Source organism: Cottoperca gobio, chromosome 6 (genome assembly GCF_900634415.1).
Source record: "Cottoperca gobio chromosome 6, fCotGob3.1, whole genome shotgun sequence".
In the NCBI taxonomy this organism is placed as follows: Eukaryota; Metazoa; Chordata; class Actinopteri; order Perciformes; family Bovichtidae; genus Cottoperca; species Cottoperca gobio.
Window position 1 is genome coordinate 18,705,333 of NC_041360.1, and position 24,992 is coordinate 18,730,324.

Genomic DNA, 24,992 nt, shown 5'->3' on the forward strand with positions numbered 1-24,992 from the left:
TTGTATATTTCTTGTGCGTCTTACTGTTGAAATACATCAGCATATGAGCTGTCTATTAGAAGGACAGGATCTGTCACCAAAGCAGGCCGCCTCTGTTATCAATCCCATATAGCCTTCTCATTTTTTTTTTTTTACTGATAAAACATTGGAAAACAAAGGACGGCCTGCGTGCCAGCGGTAATAAATGTGCCCCTGTCAGAGGAAACCCATGTTAAAGTTTGAATATAACACAAAACAATAGAAAAAGTAGGCTACAAGAGATTGTTATGAAAGAGCGACCTTCAAGTAGAGTTTTATGTACGGGAAGCCGCTGCAGACATGATTACTTTCAGCATGTCTGAATAATGTGTGATATTCATTTTAAGTCAACCTACTAAAAACAACTAGACTTATGTTAAATATTGTTTTGAGTTGTGTTCTTACATTATCCCAAATGTTTCCTACAATTTTCCAAACCTAAAGAAATCTCCGTTTCATTTGGTTTCCTGTCAATGGCGTCGTATTCTCTTTGCGCATGCATCAGCGTTGTGGTTGTCTGCAAGAAGCGGTCATAAATTGACCTTTTATCCAGTTTTAAGTCACATTTTTAAAATACACTTTTAAGATCTTGGTCATTTCGAACTGTATACTGGATGAAGGATTTTAGTCATTGGATGATCAGAGAAACAAGCTGAGCAAACGTTAGCGGTAGCTTGGCTCGCATTCCCATTTATCAGCAGAAAAGCGACAACCTAACTCGCACTAGCACTAGCACACTGACACTAGCAAATACCACAATGTGCGTTTAAGGCAACTTTGGAACAAACGAACAACACTCAAACCCTTGAAACTTAAATCAAAAGTATAATTTTATTAGTGTTAAAAATTGTAACAAATTTCCAGAACATGTTGCCTTTAAGCGGATATACAGTTTACTTCCTTTACTCATTTAAGGATATAAAAGCATATCCAAAATTATTATAAATGAGGTTGTCAATGGCCTTTCTGTGATCCATCATTATAAATACTGCATGTCAGCACAAAAACAAGGGATACCTCATATTTTCATTTTCCTTGATTTAAATCATGAGTTTTAAAAAAGGTCCCGACCCAAATCTGAGTGATGCAAAATCATAGCATTAAAAAGTAAAAGTTTAAATTTAGAAATGGTCATCCGTGCCTGATCATCAGACTGCTAATCAGGCATCACTGACACTAATGAGGCAATGCAATCAGTTAATGCGCTACTAATAATTCTCAGTAGGCCTACTTAAGACCTAACGAACCAAAAAAAGAAATCTTAACTCTTTGCTGTGCAGTTATTAAAAACAAATGTTTTTTTCTTTTAATCTTTTGGTTAGTAGGACTGGGTCCTTAGAGGATTAAAAACCACACAGAAACAGATCATCAAAATAATAAATTATAGATGAAACATTGCACAACATTTTCAAAATGCAGAACGGTCTCAATTCCCATTTCAACTAAATAAAAACGCAATATGATCCCAATAGTTGCTATTTGAAAAGATACGTTATCTTGGAAAAACAGTAATTACGGTTATTTGTACAATTTAGAATGATTGTAGAGAGAAAACAGTATAAAGGTGCATAAAACGTAATCTTTTTGCTCAGACCTCCAGTCAGTCTCTGATCAGGAAGGCACTCGCCGACCGTCTATCCTGTTGTCTTGTCACCTGAACAGTCTGTTCCAAAAGGATACGAAGGTGGTGGAGTTAAAGGCACCGATGAATATGAGCAGCAGAAGGTAAAGACTCATCATGATGACAAAATGGTGTCTGAGGAGCCAGGAAGTGCCACGGGAACGTCTGCAGAAGAAATAAATAAATAAATAAATAAATAAAAAATAAAAAAAAAAAAAAAATATATATATATATATATATATATATATATATATATATATATATATAAATAAATGTTTCATAGACATTTGCACAGCACTTAAAACATTTTTTTTTTTTATGTGTAATTGTAATTATAAATACTTTTTCAACATTTACCTCCTTTACCCACAAGTGACTCTTACCTGGACATGTGCCTCCTCTGAGAATAAACAAGCAGGTACTTGACTCGCAGAAGCTGATTGTTGGTGACTACAAAGTACTTCTGCGGTACGTCCCCTCCTTCACTGTTCTTTGCTCTCGATCGCTGACGGTCAATGATTTCAGAATCTGGAATGGGAAATGTGTAGGTAATTTTAATATGAAGCGAATCAGTCTTAGAGGATTTAAGATTTGTCACACGGTTTACACACCTTTTTTCTTCACTTGGCACTTAACATCTGGGTGATCAATGACTTCACACAAGGCAACACAGCTGAGCAGTGGACCCAGGAGACTTTCTCGCCAGCCGCTGCTGTGAGGACTGTAGAGAACAGCCATGCTGAGGTCACTGGTGAGGTAGGTCCCCTCTCCAAACACTGAGTTCTGCACATAACATGGGGAAAAGAAACCAGATCAGAAGTCGGGCAGAAACAACAGAATATCTCAAAAGCTCCATGAAGTCATATATTTATATTACACAATAACAGGTTTCATATTTTTCACAATAATAAAACAGCCATTTTATTTGGCACAAAAGACCAGTGATGACTGCACTCACCTTGTTGAGGTGACAGTGCAGCCCATTGTGAATGATGGAGTGAAAGTTTTCCAGGCGGCTTCCGTGGAATGCATAGAAGATGTCTCTGCCTTCCCTCATCTTCTCAAACCTGGCGTTCATCTGATCACAGTACTCCAGCTCAAACAGGAAGTCTGGCACAGGCGCAGAAATCCCTTCATTTTCCGTCAGGTCACAAAGTTTGGCATACTGGTTGAGATCAAAGAAACACACTGTAAACAAAAAAAGTATGTAGTAAAAGACATTTCTGTATTTAAACTTGTGGCGACGTACCTCATCCTTCTGTAGGGTCTTTACAGCGAAGCTCTTTGAAGAGAGAATCCAGTGTGTGAGAGCCAGATGATGATCTCCCTCTCTGGGTCGTAGTCTCACCAACTCTCTCACACCAGGCAAAGAGTGCACATCTGCCAACTAGAGAAGAAACATTTAGTTTTTGATCATATTGCCACAACATGGAATAGTCACACCTGTCCATAGCATGCCCTGTCTTCCCTTTGACTGCATGTGAAGCTGTATTTTCTTTGAAACCGAGTTGTCGTCTCTGCATCGATGTATTCACAAATATCTGTCTTAAATTTGGTCATGTAAGTGATTTTATATCATGACCATGCCCACAGAAACCAAGATACAAATCTGTAATATACAGGATATATATACTGCAAATCTAGATGTTCTGAACACCTTTAGTTAACATGCATTGTTTATATCTAAGCAACATTTGCACATCCACTTTAATGTTTTGGATCTGCTTGATGCAGTCATGTTCTTCCCCTTCTTTACTGACACACTGCTGCCTCTAACAGCACATGACTGCCACCAAGTGTACGTGTATCACGCCACCACCATACTCATAGTGTGCATGCATTCTTTCTAAACAAAAGTCAAATATATATATATATATATCTTACCAGCTCCTCAAAGTCCTTATTGTCCCCACTTATGTATCTTGGGGGAAACGGTCTGAGCAAAGAGTCCCTCTTGTAGTTCTGTGCGGCGGCAACAAACAGGCTGCAGCGGAGGTCTGCTGCAACAGGGTCTCTGTGCAGACAAGAGCGCACCAGCTCTCTGACAGCCTCAGGTGGGAGCGGTGGCTGCATTCCCAGCACTTCAGACAGAGGTGATAAGTCAGCACATAGGTGTGAACAGCCAAATAATAAGTTGGTGATAACAGGACAGAAAATACCTCCTGACAACATATGTGAGGCCTAAAAGAAATGGGATATTATTGTTTTCATTATTAATTAATCTGCAAACTTTTCTCAATGAATTGATCAACCACTTGGTCTTTAGTGAGAAATGCCCATCACAATTTCCCAGAGACTAAAATGCTTATTTTGTCAAACCAACAGTTTACCATTCAGTTTACTATAATTCAAGACAAGTAAACACATAAAATCCTCAAATCCAAGAATCTAAAAACCATGACACTTTTTGTATTTAACAAAAACAACACTTTCATGATTAATCAAAATCAAAATGACAGCTTATTAATTTTCTGTTGACCGACTAATTGATTAATCAACTTATCCTTTCTGCCCTAACTTCATCTAGTCCATAATGTGTGAAGGATGGGATGCATATGTTATAGTAATACTACTTTGTATTTTGCAGTATACACAGTATATGTGTGTGAATTGTTCTAGAATATATAGGAGCATTCTCTTACTTTAAAAATAAATACATTTTCTGAAAGGAAAACAACATTTTGGCATTACACATAGTTTAGCTCGTTTTGAATCTGTATTGAACCGGCTTAGGTTAGCTCATCTACTAGTTTAGAAAACTATTCAACACTTAACAATGATGTGACTTTTATCAATATTTAACGTTCACTGTAACTTTTATGGTACACATATACACAAAAACAGACACAACAAGTCCCATATACAGTTTTTTCCTGAGCTGACAACTTTGCTGGAAATAAGGTAAGTTCCGGTTGTGTTCCTGTGTAATGTTAGCTCGTAATGTTGTCCTTTTACTAGCATAGCAGTGTGAGGATGCTAACGTTAGCTAACATTAGCTGAGCTACAACAAGTGAAGAGCTGCTAATGTAACGTTACTGATGCCAAATACAGCATTGTCGCACTATTGTAGAATCCTAAACATATCAGGAATACAATCATGTGGCACACAGACATATTTCACATGATAAAAAAAACTATATTTATATCATTATTTGCCGTTACCTTCAGTTTTGCTCAACTCATAGCACTGCAGGAAGAGCTAACGTTAGCTCCAGGAACTGCTGCGTTCATGTACCGTACAAATAGCGGTATTATGAGACTTTCAAGAACGGACGAAATGTGTAAAAACAAACGTGGCAGATGGAAAAGCGTAGGTGGCCATGTCAGTAATTTAATACAGACGAATATCACACAATTACCTTTGGTAAAAAATACATTAAAAAAAAGAAAAACTGTCAATACACGTTTGGTGCGCTTTTTTCACATTCGTTCCATTATGTGCCTCAAGCACCTTTAAGTAGTTTTTTAGGAGGAAACCTGAAAGCAGCATACTGGACTGACGTGCAGAGAGCCATTTAATTTAGTCATATACAATAGAAACAAGAACAACCCTGCCCCCCAGGGTGTGTGTGTGTGTGTGTGTGTGTGTGTGTGTGTGTGTGTGTGTGTGTGTGTGTGTGTGTGTGTGTGTGTGTGTGTGTGTGTTTATTTTTAACTACCCCTTGAAATTCAGAGACCAAAAGGACAAGGCAGGTAAATCTGCTTGCTCAACTGGTGACAACAAAACAGGATGTGCTTTACATTCTCCTACTTCTACAGTTCACAGGTGACACATTACCTAAAGACTATTGTTTTATGCTTACATTAGATCTGATTTACTTGAGTAGCTAAATCCGACATACAGCAATCCATCAAACCTGTGACAAAATGTTTTGTGCCTTTGTAGATACACTGTGATCTGTAAGTTGTAATGCACATGTTTAAATTATAAACGGAGGCACTAAAACAAAGGGAAAAATGTGGAGTTGTCATTATTTATAGGTTATTATGCTGTGATTTTACTGGTCCGGACCACTTGAGATCAAATTGTGCTGTATGTGGCCCCTGAACTAAAATGAGTTTGACACCCCTGCCTTACAGCATGATTTGTCAGAAAAAATAATCAATTTCCAGCAGGATAGACAAAGTAAATGATGCTTGTCTATAAATATTTTACCATATGATCCCTCTCTGCTTTTAAGATCATCAAGTCTGCTAACCATTCTCATATTCCAAACTAAACATGGAAATGAAGCATTGTGCAAATCCAGGGTTCAATGGTATCACTTTCTCATGCGGCATCCATTCTAAAGGGTTTATAAATTATTCCTGAATAATTTACTGATACTTTATAGATTAGATATAAACAGTTAATGAGAGCAACAGGCTTGCTAGTGAGTCAGTTTTCACAACATGGCAACTCAAAGGTTTTCTCAAAAATGGCTTGATCAATAAAGTATTGGTTAATAGTTTATCAATCTGATGATAAAGTCATGAGTTGCAATTTATAATCCTAGTACTTAGTAAATCCTGAATTATTAGAACGTGATACTGTAAACTTTTGTGTTCTTCACTGCCTTTCATTGAACCCTGAACCTTAAACATTATCCACCTTACACCTTTGTTCATTTTGTACATTTTGTATTTATTTAGTTTTTCTTTGTTTTGTTTTTAATTATTTGCCTTTATTAGATCGTCTTTATTGCTTTATTTTCTGTTAAATACATCCATTACATATAGTTCTTTGAATTGTAGCCATAAGTAAACTTGCATTGCCTGAAATTAATTTTTTGAGCTGCAAAAATTCAGAAAGAAATATAACTCTGCAGGCCTACGCCTCCTGTTCATTAGGTTTGTACACCCTGTATCACTGTGATATTACTTTCCCTCAGAGTTAGTCTGTCATACATCTCTTTATTTTTTTGCTGTGATATTTGTATAGGAGTATCTTTAATGATGTGATAACAGGCAGCCAATCAGATGAGATTGTGTAATGTCTCCTGTGATTTTCAGCACTGTGGACAGCATCATGAAGGGGCGGAGCTTGATGAAATATTCCTGCTTTCTAATTGGTCGGTTCAGGCCAGCAACAAATATTCCTGGGACACTGGTCCTGTCCGGGCGGGTAAAACCAGCGGATGGGGAGGAGGAGTATATGTGCGTAAAGAAAAGACCTTACGTCACATGACCGCCTCTTACTCTCAAACCCGTCATTTGAGGAATAACGTAACATCTTTCTATTTTAGCAGATCCGCCCGTTTCCTCCAATGTGTTTAAATTCAGATTAATCTATAGGATGCTATTTAAACGAACGGAAGAATTTTAGCGACATTCTCGGATTGAACTGGAGGTAAGGCCCTTCATTCAATGCATTTTCATTCATAACAGGAGGAGGAAAATTAATGTAATTAAGTAAACTGGATTGTAGCTCCAGTAAAGCCGATACAATATGTGTCTCTGGTGGTTTATTGTGAGGAGTATGGTTTTGACCTGCTCGGCGTCCGGATGGAGAGGAAGCACAGATGCACCGTGTCGCACAGGCTGAAGGACGCTTCTCCATCGCCTGCGAGATCACGATGCACTGTGCCCCACTGCAGCATCAATGCCATCCACCGAAAGAAACACACATATAAGACAGCTTTAGCATCAAAATGCATATAAATGAACCAGGATCAGTCTTTTTTTCTTAGAAGAGATAGCTTTATATTGTGGCAGAAAGATGCCCTTCAGAGCTGTAGCCTACATCCACCATCATATGCATTGAAATATGGCTTACAAACACAGCCAAATAACGTGGAAGGTGGTTGATTAAAGCCTATTGGACGGTACGAGCGAAACAAACACATATGTATCATACTGTAGTCCAATCTGTAAAGTGTGTAGGTCTGTAACGCCTATTAAGCGCCCATAGGTTATGAATACATTTTAGGAATCGCGACAAGGCCACATTATTTCACACCGCGCGGATTACACAGCTGTAATATGTGGCCCAAAAATTGTTTTCTCTGTCGATTGTAATGAATGATGCAGCAATATGGGTGAAAGCACTGGAAGGGCTGGGCACCACCTCTAATCAAATCATATAGGGATTTAAAGTCTTTCATGCCAGGGCCTATGGAGGATTGTGGCCCTGTTACCTACAAGGAGAGCAGTGTTAGTGAGTGATGTTGCATTTAATAAAACAGCTCTGTCCTTTCTCTGCAGTTTGGTATTCAAAGCAGCTGAGATTGAAGTTTCTGTGCCTGTTTGCAAAGTGCAGGAAAATAATCAACGATCATCATCATGGCAGGTAAGCGTTTCCTCTCTGTTCAGTTGTGCATGTAGGTCTAAATACACAAAATCAACCCACTAATAATTTGTCATTCTTAAACTGTGTCTTTGTGTCCTAGAAAACAACTTTCCTCCCCTGCCTCGATTCATCCCCCTCAGGCCATGTTTTTACCAAGACTTCAATGAGATCCCAGACCAGCGTCGCACCATGTGCAAGAGGATCTACTACCTTTGGATCTGTGAGTGTACCTGCAGTAGAAGTTTGTGTTTTGACTGTTGAAGCTGCAGTCCAGTATTACATGTACAGCATATTTTACTACAACTCAAGTTTCAGCATGTATGGTTGCATGATGGTATATGCTGTTAACCTGTCCAGCGCTTGTGTGTTTTTATGTCGTGTCACTTTGTTTTACCCAAAACACCATGAGAGCCAAACATCAGAGACACTCCAGTATAGCTGTGGGACCAGATTGACCGGTCTCATTGTCTGGCACAGAGCCAATTTAATACATTTTCCATTTATTTGTGCATTTTTATGCATAGTCTAGAAAAGTGTGTCTTAAGTTTGTCTGCTAATTTTAATTTTACCAAATTGATCAGCCTGAATGATTAAAGATGGAGGATTTGCTGCTTTTCTTTGTTGCAAATCACTGAAGATTGAATATATTTGAGTCTTGGTCGGAAAACAAACAAGATATTTGAAGACATCTCGGTCTGTAGGAAACATTTTGTATAATTTTGTTGTGACCAATCAGCTAATCTATTAATCAAGAACATATGTGTTGTTGCAGCCCTTAGTGATAACAGTACATAGTAGTAATGTGTCAAATTGTAATATTTCCACGAGCATCATGGTATCTTTTTCATTGCCACATAGGTTCTGCCATTTGAAAACAAGAATGTAAGTCTGCTGATAAAGTAGATTAGTTTGGTATTTATAAAGTAGAAACTGTGTGCTGTGTGTGCTACATCATAGCTTTAATTTAGAAGTGAACAGCTGGTGTTGAGTAGTTGCAGAGATTCATAGTGATTCAGTCCTGCTGAATTATGAGTAATGCAGCCTGCGGGATATTCACTATTGAGGCTTTTGTCTTCAGTTGGTTTGGTCATCCATGCTCCTTTTCTGTGATGTTGACAGTGAATAGTGCCACGCTGGCTGTTAATCTGATTGGCTGTCTGGCGTGGATGTGTGGAGGCGGCGGAGCGACCAACTTCGGCATGGCCTTCCTGTGGCTCATCCTCTTCACCCCCTGCTCCTACGTGTGCTGGTTCAGGCCCATCTACAAGGCCTTCAAGTGAGCTGGTCCCACTCTGAGCTTACTCAACATTTTGTACCTGTTCTGCTGAATCATGTCTGACGTTTTTTTTTTTTATATTCTCTCTGCAGGACGGACAGCTCCTTCAACTTTATGGCTTTCTTCTTCGTCTTCATGGCCCAGGTGGTGATCAGTATTATCCAGACTGTTGGCATTCCAGGCTGGGGAGTGTGGTAAGAGCTTCGACAAACACAGATATGTAATATGTTTGATATGAAGTGTAAATACAGATGGGTGACAAATTAAAGAAAATACCAAAGAAACACCATTCTTCTTACACTTTTGGATTTTTGGGTAACATTTAATAATATCCATCATTAATAAATTGAGTCAATTCACTTAGTTAATCGTTATTTTACTGTTCAGAAACAATGAAATGATAATTAATGATGTTTACTAATTATTAGTAGTGCTATAATTCATTTTATTTTAACAGACTATAGTAAGTATTTGTTAATGATTATTAAATATTTGTAAACTTCTAAGAAATTGTTTGTAAAACATCTATAAACATTACATATATAGAAGGACCAGATATTTGTAACACTTTGTTAATGGTTAATAATTGGTTTGTAAAACATGTATAAACATTATTAAGAGAGGGATAAACACTTTTGCATTGTCATAGGTCATGAGGGCCGTACGTGTGAGATGTTACTAACTCTTCTGTTGCTCCCATCAGTGGCTGGCTGGCTACCATCACCTTCTTCAGCACCAACGTTGGTTCAGCTGTGGTCATGCTGATTCCCACCATCATGTTTACTGCGGTGGCTGTACTCTCCTTCATCGCCCTCACAAAGGTGACCTATACACTTCTTCTTCTTTCAGTAAAAAAACTGTTTTCCAGTCCTCATAGCGTTAGTTATGGACCGAATCAAGCTGTCAAATGTGTACTCCACTGAAAGCTAGCAAACTAGGCTACCTAGATTTGACTCGGAAAGTGAAAGCTAATGAAACTAGCTCTTGCTAATGTTAGCACTGATTCCCCTCTAGTGGGAATTACTTTTCGTTCTTGTTAGTTCAACACCAGCTGAGTCGTTGGCAGCTCCCCCACACTCAGTGCTGTGCCACATTGTACAGAGGGGGTCTAGCTAGCGTTAGCTGTATCTCTCTTTCATGGGTCCAACTGTTGCAATGGCAAATCACCAAACTGTCAAATTACAGCAACAAGTACACTTGCAAACTCTGATTTATCTGACTTGGCAGTTAATTATGTGCAAGTGCTTGGAAAACGAAGCAAAATGGAGGCCTCACATCAGCCAAATAATTAGTTTAATTATAATTAAACACAAACGCTATTGTGCTAAAGTACCGAGGGCGATTCCAGGTCTTGTTCAGTGCCACTTTTCAACGTTGTATTTATTTCTGATATAATTTCCAATGGGCACCGACTGGTTCTTTCTTTTATACTACGGACATTTATTTCCCTAAATTGCAGTAATGATGGTAAAATGGCTTTTGAATTACAACTTCCTTTGCAGGTTCACAACTTGTACCGTGGCAGTGGCGGCAGCCTGGGTAAGGCTCAGGAGGAGTGGACCACTGGGGCCTGGAAGAACCCCCACGTCCAGGAAGCAGCCCAGCAGGCGGCCATGGGAGCTGCACAGGGAGCCATGCAGCAGAACCTGAACCAGACCCAGACCCAGAACCAGAACCAGTACTCAGCAGCTCCCACCTACAACTACGACGACCCAATGTAGGGCAGAGGAGGGGGCCGGGCTGTCAAGTGGGAGAGATAAAAAGGGATCAATTAAGAACACAATTCAGAATTAGGTGCCCTTCATTATAACACTGTACAAGCTGAATTCAACCAGAACAATGTAGAGAAAAGTCATGTTTTTGGTGGAAGTGTACTTTTAATGAATTGTGACACAAGTGGGAGTTAATAATTTAAGTCAGTTCACATTTAAATCAACAGCCAGTTATTATTAAAACACTGGGTTTTTTTTCCATCTCTTATGCTGCTCAAGTTTAGCCAGTCAATTTGTGTTGCTTTCCAATGGAGACACATAATATAGCTGAAAACAATCCCCTGAGCTTCATCAGTTTATTCAGGTAGGTTCATCTGTGGTGAGCACAGAGTGACTCCTCTGCCTCTGTCACACTTTTAAACCGTCTTTTAATTACCTTGAATGTGTTTTTGTTTATTTTAAATGTACTGTAGTAGCTTTATTGTTACCAGTTTACTTCCATATTAGCCTTGAAGGTCACCAAATGATAAAAAAAAACATTTTCCCCTCTTAGTTGATGTACTGTAGCTGTAGCTGACAAGTCTCATTAAAGGGATGGTTCGACAATTTGGGAAATATTTGCTTCTTCGCTTTCTAGCTGAGAGTTGGATGAGAAGACCACTCTGATGTCTGTGAAGCAAATAACTTCCTTTAAATTTAGGGTACAATCAAACCTTAACCAAGTTATTTATTAACAAGACAATATAATCAACATTTCAAAATATAAAATAATAGGATTGAATAGGTAGACGAATAAAAAATCTCAAATAATTGATCTCTAAAACGATTTAAATCAGAGGACATTTGCTGGACGTGATATTTACCACAAAATGTTTCAAGCAGGTATTTTTCCCAACTCAAAAATGTTTAAATCCCAGAGAAAACCTTTTACAGTTCATGTCGTGGTGTCCTGATTGTGTGTGTGTGTGTGTGTTTTTTACTGATCGGAAGTTGCTCTGCGTCAGTAAAACTTTAAGTTTAATTCAACATTTATTTTACTTTCTCAGGAAAGGTGTGATAGATCAATTCTACCTGTGAAGCCCTTAAAGTGTCAACGTGTCGGGCTTTTGCCTCCTTTTAATCACCATTATCCAACCGTCCGGGGTGTTTGGCTTCGTCATTACCCACTGGTTATGTGTTTAGCGGGTTGATTTCAGTGAAATGAATTAATGTTACATGTTAAAGTGAAGCACATGCAGTATTTAGGATTGCAGTTCATTGGATAAAAACATTCCAAATCAATGTCGTAGTGAAAGAAAACCAAAACACTTGCAGGTTGGACATACAGTAAATATTAATATTCATTGTTGTAGGTGGTCATAGCATTGTATAAGGTGATGGATGTTTTCACCCCTTTGGCAAATTCTCCCACTTATCCCTACATGTAAATGCTTAAATGACTACTTGTTTCTGAAGATCTGGATTTCAGGCCTTAGTGTGTCATTTCGTGGGTGTTGGTGTTATTCTATGAGTAGGTGTAATATGACATTTATATAAAAGAAAATATAAAATTCAAGCCAATTATTTCTTTATGAGGTGAAATTGAAAGAGAGAATATTTGTGTGTCGCCGTTCGCTCAGAGACATCAGTGTCATATTGGTTTCAGTGTCACTGAAGTTTAAAAGTCTTCACGATTCAGTAGATGGTTATTACAGTAACACAGTATTAGAGTTGAAAACAGATGTGAAGATTCGTGACTGAATGCTCGTTATTTCAAAACCTGTGAGTCGTCTCGTCTGATTGTGATGATGTGGTATTCAATAGGCTGTTTGTTGTTTTACTTTTGAGTTGTTGTCTTTTTGTACCAACCTATTATTATTTGATGTATTTTGGATGACGTGTGGATGAGTTTGAAGCACATGTTCGTTGTGTCTTTCCATGGCCGTGGGTAACAGATTTTAAGTTTGTTTTATTTATTGTAATTTGTTTTCATTTGAGATGTTTTGCACCTGTTGACATCAGTGCAAACTAAATCCATAGTGGATCACAGTGGAGCAATACTGACATACATATATTTAACAGTAGACTTATTAGGATCACGTGGCTTCCTGTCGTGCAGGCTTCAAACACAGACATGAATAGTAACGACCATAACACAAACTGTTATGGATTTTAAATGGGCCTGTTTTTAAGTTGGACACCACTACTATCATTTTACACCTGCATTACATTTTCACCAGCAGATGCACACACAGTAGTTATGAAGTATAACGGTACCATCCACACACTCTTCTGTTAGCAAATGCACAAAGTTTAGCTCATCAGTTCTATAAATGAAGTGTGAAGTCTGCAGAAGCATGAACTAACAAGCTACTTTTCTCTGTGTGTAGTAAGTTATCAAGGTGAATTTTGGATCTACCATATGTAAATACAGCACAGTTAATGTGATTATGGAAACTACGGCTGTAAAGTTATTGTGCAGCAGGAACTGCAGTGCATTTGATATTCTACTAATACTCTGCATTTCATGTATACAAGCTTCTTAAAAGCCATTTCCCATTAACTCCATCATGTTCCCACATGTACTGTGTGTTTGATATGTATTATCATGTACTATATCTTAACTAGATATAAATATATAATTACTTGAGGTGAGGTATATATTTGCCATGGATAAACACATTCAATAGAAACATGTTCTAATTAGCTGAATGAAACATTTGAGGAGGCTGTGTCTCCATGAGTGAAGTAAACGAGGAATACATTTTTGTGTATTACTTTTGTATTATTTGGTCTTACCCTAATAGATATTAAACAGTTCTTGTTGCATCCTGTTTTGTTATTTGATGAGTTTGCATACATTGCTGTGGAAGAATCATGGATCTCATGAGGTTATTTTTTACATTTTAAGAATTAAACAAAAAGGACTAAAATGCTCAAAAGCAACAGACAGCAGCACACAGCTAACTTATAACACCCTTCTATCCAAAGAAATGTTCCCGAGCTTCATCCGTCCAACCCCATGTGAATTAATTATTGTGCTCTTGGTTAAAACTGACTGAAAATCCACTTTAGTGTGAGCAGCTCTGAACACAGACTTCTGGAGATGGACATGACGTGTGTTTGGGTCGATGTGACGTACAGTTGTGAGTGGTGATGAAATAATAACTTAGTTTATTTACTTCTACTAGTTTCTGAAGTACTTGAGTTAGTGATTTGTAGAATATATTTGGTATGAAACATGATCAGCTTCTCAAACACGATGCATTGCTCAGCTCCCTCTTATCAAGTCTTGCTAGCCTGGAATTAAATCCTCAAAGGTTTGATTTGCTATAAAAAGTGAAAATGTTCTACAATCATAATCGTGTAAATAAAAAGTGCTACGACCTTCCTTATCATCTCATCTCAATACAGAAATGTTCGATTTCCTGAAAGGCAGTAATGATGGTAAAATGCCTTTTTATTTTTCTTCCAAAAGCTTCAATGTAATTTTGGTGTTTTGCTTCGTCATCCTTGTCATTGTAAATACAAAAGTTCAGTGAACACTTGACCAAAGAAAGATTTTAATGTGGATTTGCAGGGCTGTAAGACAGGAAACAACACTTTTATACAAAATCAAATCAGTATGAAAGTTGCGTCAGCAGTAAGTTATTTTATTCATTTAATAAAATACCAATGTCAGCCCAATACATCTGCAATCAATTAAGTAACAGTGAAAAATAATACACAGGGACCCCAGTAAAACAGCAATAATCTTAAAATTCTTTATTCATAAACTTGATGCAAGTTTACAAATTACTGTACATGGTCAAAATCTCTTCAAATGGAAAATGAGAAATAAAATAAAACCAAAGCGAGCCGACGGTGCCAGACTTGATCGTGTTTCGTCGGTGCCAGAAGATGAATTGACAGTCGAGATAAACTGATCTTTTCAACACAGTCCAGTTAAAGAAGCGTGCAAGTCTATTCACCACGGCAGGACTATCAAACTCCAATTGTCTCCGAATATCGTGGCCAGACCACCCAGGCCCTTCAGATGAGGACACTTGTTGATTAAGAGACCTGATGATTCCTTCCCCCTCAGCTATTTCAGACAAGTAACAACAGGATGTGTGCTTTTTTTTTTTACTTCCTGATTTTTAAATATTTAGCTCAGAATGCATTTGTTGTTATAATTGACCTCTCCAGGCACATTGTTGCCAGTTGTGCAAATATTTTTCTTATCAGGAATATTTAAAGATCACACACTGAAATAAAATCTACTTCAGTATTTGGGATGAAAAAAAAAAAAGCATAAAATACTAAGAGTGTGTATTGATGAGCCATTACATGAGATGGTCATCATGCAACTGCAATCCTGTTGAAAATGGCATCTTTCTGCAAATGTCCTTCCTCTTACATTACTTAAACTATAAGAAACGAGTGGCCCATATTTTTGTAAAGCTCATTACATCATCTGTTTTTGACATCAGATCAGTGGGTGAGTAAGCCTAAAAGTCAGCGGTACACAGCGTTACTTAATCCAAGAAAAGAACCCAAAACTTGACATGTACATGTATAGAATCCCCTCCTAAGTATTGTTTGTTACCTGAGTTGCCATTAAAACATACTTTCGCAGACAGTGTTAACAAATAAACTGCAAAAGAGCCGACAGACTGTTAGATACAGTGTGTGTCCTGTAGTATGGGGAACAGCAGTAGTGATGACGTACTACGGTATATTGCATGGTCAAAGTAGAGTTTCAGGTCAGTTCTGAATTATCCTTATTGTTACACACCAAAAGCGACACCGAAAACATATTTATGGTACATTGTTGTGGCAAAAGGTGGTTGTTTTAGCGGATAACTGAGAAAACAGCAGAGAGGAGATGAATCCAGCTGCATGTGTGACGTCATGTAACAGGGAAGCAGTTTCAAATCTAAACTGGGCAAGGGCAAACCACTACAATCGATGCACGTCAGGAAGATATGACACACATTTGCTGCTAAACTGGGCAAAATTATGAAGAAAGAAAATCACATCCAAACACCCTTCATTTATTCCCCCTGTAAAGCTAATCCCAGTGCGATTCTGCTTAACACAGTGACTGCATTTTCAGCATCAACCTAACCATCCACCTCTACAGCTTTAATCAATAGAAGGACTAATAGCCAGACTGAGCGCTTGCAGGGCTATTGTGTTAAAACTAAAATCAGGCAAAAAGAGCTCTTTAGCGTCAACATTAGATCTGTCAAAAGTTCTTATGATCTTCAGGTGAAAATATATCTATGTATCCTCTTCCCAGGATATGCAACATGCAGATTCTGAGATAGTTCATGTCCATTGGCCCTGTTTTGTTTTTTTAAATGATCAACCGCTGGTTGATTTGTTCACAGACGACAGCTAATCTTAGTTCGACAACATTGCAGCATTTGATTCTGCTTTGGCCGATATTCTTCAAATATTAAGAGCTAAAGGATACCGAGTGGTACGTCGTCTCAATATTAAGATAAGCTTCCAAAATATGAAATGTATTTATTTATTGTCTAGGATTCTCAAATAATAAAAATAATGGCTTAATAATATTTCTAAAATATTTGCATTTAGGTACCAGTTCATTTCCAAAAAAAAAAAAAGGGGGGGGGGGGGGGGAATTGTGGCCAATAAAAACCGGTGCAGTGAGGTCACATCAAGAGCTTCAGTATCAATCTTCTGCTAAAATTCCCATTTTGAGGATGGGTAACTGACTGTCTGTGAAGCCCACTTTGTCAAAGCAGCTAAAGAAAAAGCATTTCCTCACATCTAAAGGGAGAAATGGGTTTTTTTTGTTTTTGTTTTTTAAAGACAAATGAGCATATTTAGAAAACAGTACTAGTGACACCCTCACATTCTCCTCCTCACTAAAACAGAGAGGGGAGAAGCAAAGTGATACCACAATAAAGTCTTTAACGGAGCGGGGCGAAGGTATACTTGTCAGATGAGCCAACGACATGGTTTCCGCGAGAAAGATGATATATCCCCAGTAAAGGAGGGGGAGGGGGGAAGGGGGGGAATCCAAAGAAAACAAGATACTTTGACCCAAAGACGTGTTCCCAGTGCATAGTGGTAGTAGCTCCTTATCCGTCCTCTTTAGGTGGTGTGTACCAGCCTGTACAAACAGAGAGAGAAACCCCTTTTGCCAATGGATCCATACCACTGTGTGTGTACTGAGGCCTAAACATTATGAAGATTTACTCACCATTCTTTTCATGAATCTGCACAAGGGATTTGTACGACTGTTGTGCTCTGGCAAGATTGTACTGGTTCTGGAAAACAAATAATGTTCTGTTAGAAATGTCTTGCTATGCAGCAGACGACATGTCATTTCCCATCTCCCTCTCCCATAATTCTTTCTCGTCATCTTTCTACTATTGGCTCCAATAAAAAGGCATAAAAGAGCAAGACGCATACGTAATGTTTACTCGTCAGTAAAGGCTCTGAGGGAATAGCCTCTAGAACTTATCAGGATACAAGACACTTGAAATTACGAGTGAAAATAGGACCTATGATTCAACTTGAGATGCTATCGTCGAACAGCGTCTGAAACCCCCTCCCATTCCACCATAATTTACTTTCTAAAATCTTTAGACAACGGATTGTCGTGTGTATAACCGCGTGCAACATCATGATAAACTGTCCTAAAGTGTGTCTGGGTATCCCCATTTATAAGATCCATGGCCTCTCTGACAGCAGGCTTTCTGCTGTGCAGCCTCGTTCATTTCAAGCTCACTGAGACCAGAATAATGACATCAGTTACCTTATTGGCTCCAAACTGCACCCTGGCTTTTCCTTTCACCAGTGTTGCATTAATCTGCATAATGACAGATTCTATGGAATAGGCACTGCTCCAGCCCTGAAAACACACACAAAACCATCGATTGTGTGGTTAAAAGGTGAGCAGAAATACGCCGTATGACGGATCAAACTCATCTACAAACCTGTTTTGTGAGAAGCTCCATGCACAAGGCCCCTCCTCCTAGAACATAACTGAAATGCAAAAATAGAAATTAAGTATAACATGAGTGTTAAATAATATATATTAAAGCAGGTATGTACATTTGATCAGGAAAAGGTGTTCACTTGACTTGTGCTGCAAATTGATTTGTCAACATCTTGATTTGCCTTTGAAATGAGAAACTGTTGTGAACGCAACTTTTGGGTTTACCAAGAATTTCAACCAGTAATTTCCTTATTTGTTTATTCCTATTATTAATAGTCATAACTCTTAAACAATCTGTATGATTGGAGGTGCATGATGGATTTGTATAGGTGTTATGGCATTGAATGAATGCCAAAGAGTCTTTCAATGCATATTCTAACCTAGTTGCACTGATGTATGGGCGATGCTTTTATTTACTTTCAAGAGTCAGAGACGATGATTTGCAGCCAGTCATAAGCAAACCATATAGCCTGTACTATGCAGTAGTTAAATAACATTAAGTAAAGTTCACCCTGCACTTAAAAGCATAAAGCGATTCATCAAAGGATCTGAGATCAGGCTGTTATAACATACAGCACAATTTAGTATTCAGTTATTTTATTTCAACCCTGATGGGACTAATTCATTTTGTGAGTAAATCTCTCCCAATAAAAAGGTCAAAATCCATCACAATTGTGTGCACAACAAATGTGGACCAAGTCCCAGTGAGTGAATACTTTCTTCAGAGAGCTTTATATGCAAACTGGGCAGAAGGAGATCACTACACACTCACCCTCCGGAGAGCACAGGTGAGACAACCCGTACAAAAGGTGGGTCAAAAGGAAAATTATCCTGTCATAGGAAGAAAAAACAAGCTTGAGTCTCGAGAAAACAATTTTCCAGAATAAAACTATTGAGTAATATTAGCACAGGACTCTTACTTTATAAGAGAAATTGAGCAGAATGTAGTCCACTCCTTCCTTTTCTTTTAAGACCTGCAAGTCACTATGTAATGGACTATCTGGGTCTACCCTGTAATAAAGAACAACAAATCAAATCTAACAGAAAACACTACACAACACAATATTTTGAAAAAAGCAGCTGAAGGTGAGAACTTACGTCCTTAACTTGACATGCCATTCATAAAGGCTGTCGCCGACTAGTTCGACTGAATAAATACCTGCGAAGCATGTGACACAAACACAGAGCTTTACTTCACTTTGCTGGTGAGAGGTTAAAAAACAAAATTCACCACCGTGGGGAAATGTGTCATTGCAGTCACCTGTCTTGTAACTCTGTGATCTGTAGATCTCCCTGAGTTCCTTCATTAGGCGGTCTGAGGCTTGCACGGAGCCGGACACAGCACCCTGCAACATAAAGGTGAATCACACAGATGGCAGGACACCTGGACAAATAGGAAGATGCACTATACCTACACTATACCGGTGGGCAGGGCTACATGAGGGCAATCAGGCATCCTGACCTGAAAGTCCTGTACATTTCTGTCAATCGATGGCAGCATACATTGAGCATTTTCAACATTTGAAAGGTTAACCAACTCTGAGCGGGAAAAAAAAGTTACTAAACTTAAGCCCATAAGAGAAACCTTTGAACATAAGCATGCCCATGCAGTAATGATACCAGTTATTTTACAATGTAGACCTTTATACAATCTAAATCAATTCAGCAATTTTAATCAAGTTTAAGTTTGGATCATTTCTGGTGTATTGTTCCTGATTTCAGCAGGCATCTTTGATCCACTGCATTGTCTGATGATGTTGAACTGTGATGATGCGAAGGTTGAGGGCCAACTAAACTTTTTGCTGGACAGCCTAGTTTGTCTTTCTGCCGGAGCCCTCTGCGGCAGCAGCCACACTGTGTCAGCAGTGAAAGGAACGATGAGTCTGCGTTTTGGACTCAGTGCTACTGTTTATCTGAACATGGTGAAACTGACATAAGGAATAAAAAAGGAAACTGTATGTCCAGTGGCTATAGTGCTGTGAAACTATCCAGGAAAAGGATTGGGTTTCAATAAACCATTATATTTTGAGAAACGGTTCCTGGTTGACAAAATATACAGATTTGCTCAACTCCAGCGCTAACAATCAATCAAACTTTTGTATCTCTCATCTTTTTTTATTTGTACACATCTAATTCGGCTCATCTCATTTTTCAGGTGGATGAATATTTACAGGTTGTGAACATTATGTGGGCTGCCACTAGAGAGTACGGTGCGTCGGCCTTCTCAGCAAACAAAAGGTGGTTTGAAAGGATTTGGATTCAATACGTGGATTCGATTCTGGATTCAGATTCAATAAAACGCTCTCCGGGAGACTCAAAAGTTTACATTCAAAACATAATTCACAGGACTCCACTCTATTACAGTCACCAAAACGTAATAAAAGAAAAACATGACCTGAACGAGCACTTACATTCAAGTGATCCTGTCTCTGGTTTTTACGAATCTTCTCCAAGATGGCCAGATTTTCTTTTTCTATCCCGTCATCTTCTGACTTTTTTCCATCAACTGGCTCCTCTTCTTTCATGTCGTAATGGTCCAGGTCTTGGTCCAGGTCAATGTCCTGCTGTCAGTGTATCAATTATGTTTAATTAAGCTATAAATAACATGAATTCATGAGCTGTCATTAATACGCATAGGTACCTCTCCCATTTCTTCCTCTTCTTCCTCTTCAGATGTCACCTCATCAGATGGACCATGCTGCAGTGTGGTGAAAACATTGTGAGTTGACAAACAGGGAGTTTTTTCAAATGCAACGAAAAGACATGGAATCGTTCTCTTGATTTAAGCGAGTACCTTTCGCTCCTGGGTTATGGGGCCAGCAGGCAGAGGCTGGTCGAGCATTTCTACATCTGGATGTTGTGGCAGGTTGTAAAGCCGGCAGAGATCACAAATGAGGCGCTTCAACTGCTGAAGGAGCTGCGGGGGAAATCAGCAAGATAACACATCAATGACCAAACTGCAATTAAACAATTCTACCAAGTTTTCACTGTAATAGCTTATGTGACATTCTTATTTTGAGCAAGCCTCGGTGAAGCTGGATCCACATCAGTCAACTTACCAATGTGCTTCCTTTTCTCACGTCCTCTAAGCGCTCCAACACTTCAGCCAGACAAGGATCATCAGAGTCAACAAACCATATCGGGGGTGTTGAGGGATAAGATTCCTGCAACAGAGTCCACAGTAGGATATGAACATTTTGCACGTTATACTTGTACATTAATGGCTTTAGATTGTATATTAGGGCTGTATTGAATGTTGTTTTTGAAAGGCTAACAAATACAGATTCAATATTTTTGTTAGATTAAAACATGTTGTGGATTTATGAAATGATCAAATTTAGACTTTACAAACATTTTTGAGTTATTGGAAATGTTTGAATTACAGGAATCAATCCTACGCAGCCTCCAATGGAATTGAATTCTACAATACTAGTATATAATATAAGTAATATTAGTGTAACCTAATCTTTATCTGCAACTCTGCAGAAATACCGGGTTTAAACAGAATGAGTAGAACAAACAAAAAAACAATGTTGATTCAGAATTTGAATGTCAACGTTCTGGATGAAGCTTCGAACGATCTTGTACAGGCCTATTGTATATTACCATAACACTTAACAGAGAACACCACTGCTTGTATGAAACCAAAATGTTGCCCAGGGATATCTAATCAACGTAAAATTGTAAAGTTTATTCCAAAGCTATAAATGATTTCAGACCGAATATCTTGGCCCACACAGACACCTAGCTCTACTGCCAGCTGTAGAACAAGAGTATCTCCAGCACTGGACGACGACTGAACCTTCAATTAGACCTTAAAACTGTTGTAAAATCCAGTATGTAATGTATTGGTAATCATTTTCAGTGGTAAGGATCCCATGTACAATTTCCAGAAAGGAAAATAGACACATATTTTATACATATTTATACACAATGGTGATGCTAAGGTATAAATCCTCAGATGGGTGTGAGAGTGTATCATGTAGTGTCATGTTATATATTGGGATGCCAGAGATGGAATAGACTCCAGTGTTTACAACTTGCAAACAAACGTCATTGGACAACTCAAGCCTGTTGTATAATTATGATGTCAGTCACACGAGGGTTTAAAGTACTGTGCATTAACATTATAGCTCTATAACCATTAAAAGTTAACTTAATTACGTTGAATGACAGACTGCGGTTTCAAATAAATTGTAAGCATAATTATTTTATTATAATAATTTTAGCCAAATCCTTATTTTTTTGACTACCATGAAGCCAAATTCAAAGAAGACACTCACATTGGATCATGCCTGACACAAACGATAACTAAGGCAGTGGTTTTCAGTCCTACTCCCCGGTATTAACATGCATGCTCTTTCCTGTAACAGATAAATCAGGTGGGTTCAACCACTAAAGAGCTGGTGGCCACAAACCATCCGGCTGATCGGACGTGGGAAATGTGCATTTTCTAGATTCAGATTATTATTCTGAATGTACTCTTGCGTCTTTGAGATCGAGCTGACTCAAAGACGACTGACACAGCTTGAGTGTCGACATGACATGGTTACGTAAAACATTTGAACAAGACATGTCTGTGCCAGCCAAAAATCGAGAAAAAGTGTAACTGCGTGTGTGGTAGAGGAGGATGTGGTCGCGATGTTAGGATGGTGTATGCGAGTGATCTGCACCACCGGAACCATACAAATACAGGTGCCATGACAAGAGCGAGCTGTTCGTGACACCACCTACACTTTCTGATGGTCCACTTCAAGTGTTATCCACAAGATTGTTTTCATGGCTATTAATGTATATATATACACCACTTCAAGGAGTTGGTGTTGAAATGTCCCCAAAAAAAAAATACCAGGCCCATTTGACGTTATCTAAGGTTAATGAAATATATTTACAGCTAAGCTCACATGATCAGTTGGTAATGCTAAGTATAATACGGGGCAGACTCCTTCGTATCCACATTATATCGCTTTCTACATATGTAGGTGTCCTGATAAAGGAACCATTAACGTCACAGCTTTAATATAAGTTCGACACAGGGATCTGTCTATTTACTGAAATGGCAGACAACAACATTCCATTAAACCGCCTCTATTTAACGTTAAAAATATGAACGATACATTCAGCGGTATGCTTGTTGAGACAAATCTGTTCTTTTAAATATATATATATATATATATTTAAAAATAGCTGTGATGTTGTAAAAGTCTCCATAAGACGAAGCCAAATGATGTTAAAATTAAACTAGATACGGTTCAGTAGTTAGAAAGTTAGCGGCCGTAGTACTGCAAACAGTAACGCAGTTAATTTGGCTAACAAGACAAGCTAGCGTCAACGTTACTTTCAGTGAGCAGGCTAGCAAAGAGCTACCGCAGCGTCGTTACTAAACGACGTTTTCTGGTACACTTTTTCAAAGTGAAATTAACACCAGTGCTGTGTTTTTTTTCTTTAAATCAACGGAGTTACTTAAATCATAATGGCTTTAAACGCAGCATGAAAATAAAAGCGTACACTTTAATCGGAGTTCATTTGTAAACACGGAACCTTCCGCGGAATGATTTGGTTTCAGTCGATAGTCAGTGGCTGGGTTAGCTTGTGCGCAGAGCTGGCCTGGACTCACCGTGATGTTGCAGTGAATGATCAGTAGCTTCTCTCCTGTTACGTTAAATTGGCAACTGAGTTCATCGGGTTTCCAGTCTATTATTCTGAATCGTTCGTGGTTTGGGTCAAAAATGGACTCCAAAAACTTCAATTCGGCCTTCAGCCCCGAAACCGACATCTTCTACTCATCTCAAACCACCAGGCCGCTGGCAGAGGGGAAGTCGGGGCGGAATGTGACCGCGCAGTTGAGTCGGGTCTACGGATCTCGTACATTAGCGTGAGAACAACAACAAAGGACTGGAGGGTTAGGTCTATGGTGAACACTGACAGTAGTTTTTGACAGTTATGACACTGCACAAATGTAATCCAAATGTACATTATTATTTATTGTTTAATTGTTTTTGTTATTATTACATGACATGGTTGTATCTGGCACTAATTTCATAGAAGTGCGCACAAAAAACAAGATCAAATCAAATTCTAAATAAAATAATATATAACAAATATACTTTATTTGTATCTCTCTTTTATAAAAACAATGTTGACAAGGTACTTAGCACAATTAAACCAAAATTAGCAACCAGGGAAAATGAATAAAAGGTAATACATGAGGTAAACAGATACAATTAAAAACACTAACAAACAGATACAATTATGAACAGATCAAAACATTACATACAAGTGTGTACCAAACAATTATTACAAAGAAATTAAAGCCCCTATTTTAGCTTTCAGATAACACCTGCACATGCAGTCCAACACAAACCTGTGCTACATTTGTGAAGTTAAACAAGTTCAGATTTTTTAAGGTTTTGTTGTAGAGGTTTTAGCAGAATACCTTTTATGCAGTACAAAATATGCTGAAAACAATGGCTTCAAAACTTCCATATAGCGGCAAACTAATCAATCAAAGCTTATAACCCAAAGTTATTCCGTCCCTCCTCCCCTTACAAGTATGACAATGTGGCTTAAATTCTTCTGGCTTGTATATATTTATATAAGTATGTATTTAAATCTTTATAATTATTTGGTTGTTTGACTTGGAGTGATTTTGATGGTAATGATATAGGTATTTATTGTGTTGGCTTATTAGTAATGTCGCTTCGGGACTTGAACACCTCCATCTTTCTTATTTTTACATGAAGGACCGCAATGGAAATAAGTCTTGGACTTAATTGTGTCTTTCTTGGTCTCTTTTGAGGTTGTGTGTGATTCAAAACTGGATTGTGTATTATGTAAAAGCAATGTACAAAATGTATTGAGTTTACTGTGAAAAGCTGTGATAGCTACTGATTAATCAACAACCAGCTGTGTTTCTTTTCTCCCACCCTTATGTAATAAGTATATATATGTATGTGTCATTTTATGATTAAAACCCCTTCTGAAAAAAATGGTTGTTGTGGAAAATTGTTATTTTAGGACATTCGGCATATGTTTTCATACCGCCTTTTTTCAGTTCGTTTTTTGTACATTTTGTCATGAAGAAAAGGGACAGGTCGACACATGCACTGTACCGCGTACCAGTGTTTTCCAGCATGTCTGAGATGAAAAATGACATGCTA

At 38.3% G+C, this 24,992-nt stretch overlaps 3 protein-coding genes across 3 annotated transcripts; 1 reads left to right on the forward strand and 2 right to left on the reverse strand.

Moving 5' to 3' along the window:
- Positions 1 to 823: 823 nt before the first annotated feature.
- Positions 824 to 4,913, reverse strand: parp16 (poly (ADP-ribose) polymerase family, member 16). Its single transcript, XM_029434061.1, has 7 exons — positions 4,802 to 4,913; positions 3,524 to 3,720; positions 2,889 to 3,026; positions 2,598 to 2,804; positions 2,251 to 2,422; positions 2,023 to 2,167; positions 824 to 1,804 (listed from the first exon to the last, which is right to left on the reverse strand). The coding sequence occupies exons 2-7, from the start codon at positions 3,710 to 3,712 to the stop codon at positions 1,669 to 1,671; spliced, it is 987 nt and encodes a 328-aa protein (XP_029289921.1). The 5' UTR covers positions 3,713 to 3,720; positions 4,802 to 4,913; the 3' UTR covers positions 824 to 1,668.
- Positions 4,914 to 6,764: 1,851 nt separating this feature from the next.
- On the forward strand, positions 6,765 to 13,703 carry scamp5a (secretory carrier membrane protein 5a). Its single transcript, XM_029433392.1, has 7 exons — positions 6,765 to 6,968; positions 7,823 to 7,907; positions 8,008 to 8,127; positions 9,027 to 9,183; positions 9,276 to 9,377; positions 9,887 to 10,004; positions 10,686 to 13,703. Exons 2-7 carry the CDS (start codon positions 7,901 to 7,903, stop codon positions 10,902 to 10,904), a joined length of 723 nt encoding a protein of 240 aa, XP_029289252.1. The 5' UTR covers positions 6,765 to 6,968; positions 7,823 to 7,900; the 3' UTR covers positions 10,905 to 13,703.
- Positions 13,704 to 14,500: 797 nt separating this feature from the next.
- LOC115009433 (ubiquitin-conjugating enzyme E2 Q2-like) lies at positions 14,501 to 23,727 on the reverse strand. Its single transcript, XM_029433391.1, has 13 exons — positions 23,450 to 23,727; positions 20,892 to 20,996; positions 20,627 to 20,749; positions 20,474 to 20,530; positions 20,244 to 20,396; positions 19,094 to 19,178; positions 18,931 to 18,991; positions 18,753 to 18,843; positions 18,605 to 18,663; positions 17,831 to 17,879; positions 17,650 to 17,745; positions 17,092 to 17,158; positions 14,501 to 17,001 (listed from the first exon to the last, which is right to left on the reverse strand). Exons 1-13 carry the CDS (start codon positions 23,606 to 23,608, stop codon positions 16,970 to 16,972), a joined length of 1,137 nt encoding a protein of 378 aa, XP_029289251.1. The 5' UTR covers positions 23,609 to 23,727; the 3' UTR covers positions 14,501 to 16,969.
- Between the last annotated feature and the right edge of the window lie 1,265 nt (positions 23,728 to 24,992).

Excerpts from the sequence above, each read along its gene's own strand:
- parp16 (XM_029434061.1), bottom strand. The coding sequence starts at position 3,712 with ATGCAGCCACCGCTCCCACCTGAGGCTGTCAGAGAGCTGGTGCGCTCT. Across the intron at positions 3,027-3,523 it reads ATAAGGACTTTGAGGAGCTG|TTGGCAGATGTGCACTCTTT; the intron begins GTAAGATATATA and ends TTTCTTCTCTAG. Across the intron at positions 1,805-2,022 it reads CAGAGGAGGCACATGTCCAG|ACGTTCCCGTGGCACTTCCT; the intron begins GTAAGAGTCACT and ends TTTCTTCTGCAG.
- LOC115009433 (XM_029433391.1), bottom strand. The coding sequence starts at position 23,608 with ATGTCGGTTTCGGGGCTGAAGGCCGAATTGAAGTTTTTGGAGTCCATT. Across the intron at positions 20,397-20,473 it reads AAGAGGAAGAAATGGGAGAG|CAGGACATTGACCTGGACCA; the intron begins GTACCTATGCGT and ends ATACACTGACAG. Across the intron at positions 17,880-18,604 it reads TCACCTGTGCTCTCCGGAGG|TTATGTTCTAGGAGGAGGGG; the intron begins GTGAGTGTGTAG and ends TTTGCATTTCAG.
- scamp5a (XM_029433392.1), top strand. Across the intron at positions 8,128-9,026 it reads GATCTACTACCTTTGGATCT|TGAATAGTGCCACGCTGGCT; the intron begins GTGAGTGTACCT and ends TGATGTTGACAG. Across the intron at positions 9,184-9,275 it reads CCCATCTACAAGGCCTTCAA|GACGGACAGCTCCTTCAACT; the intron begins GTGAGCTGGTCC and ends TTCTCTCTGCAG.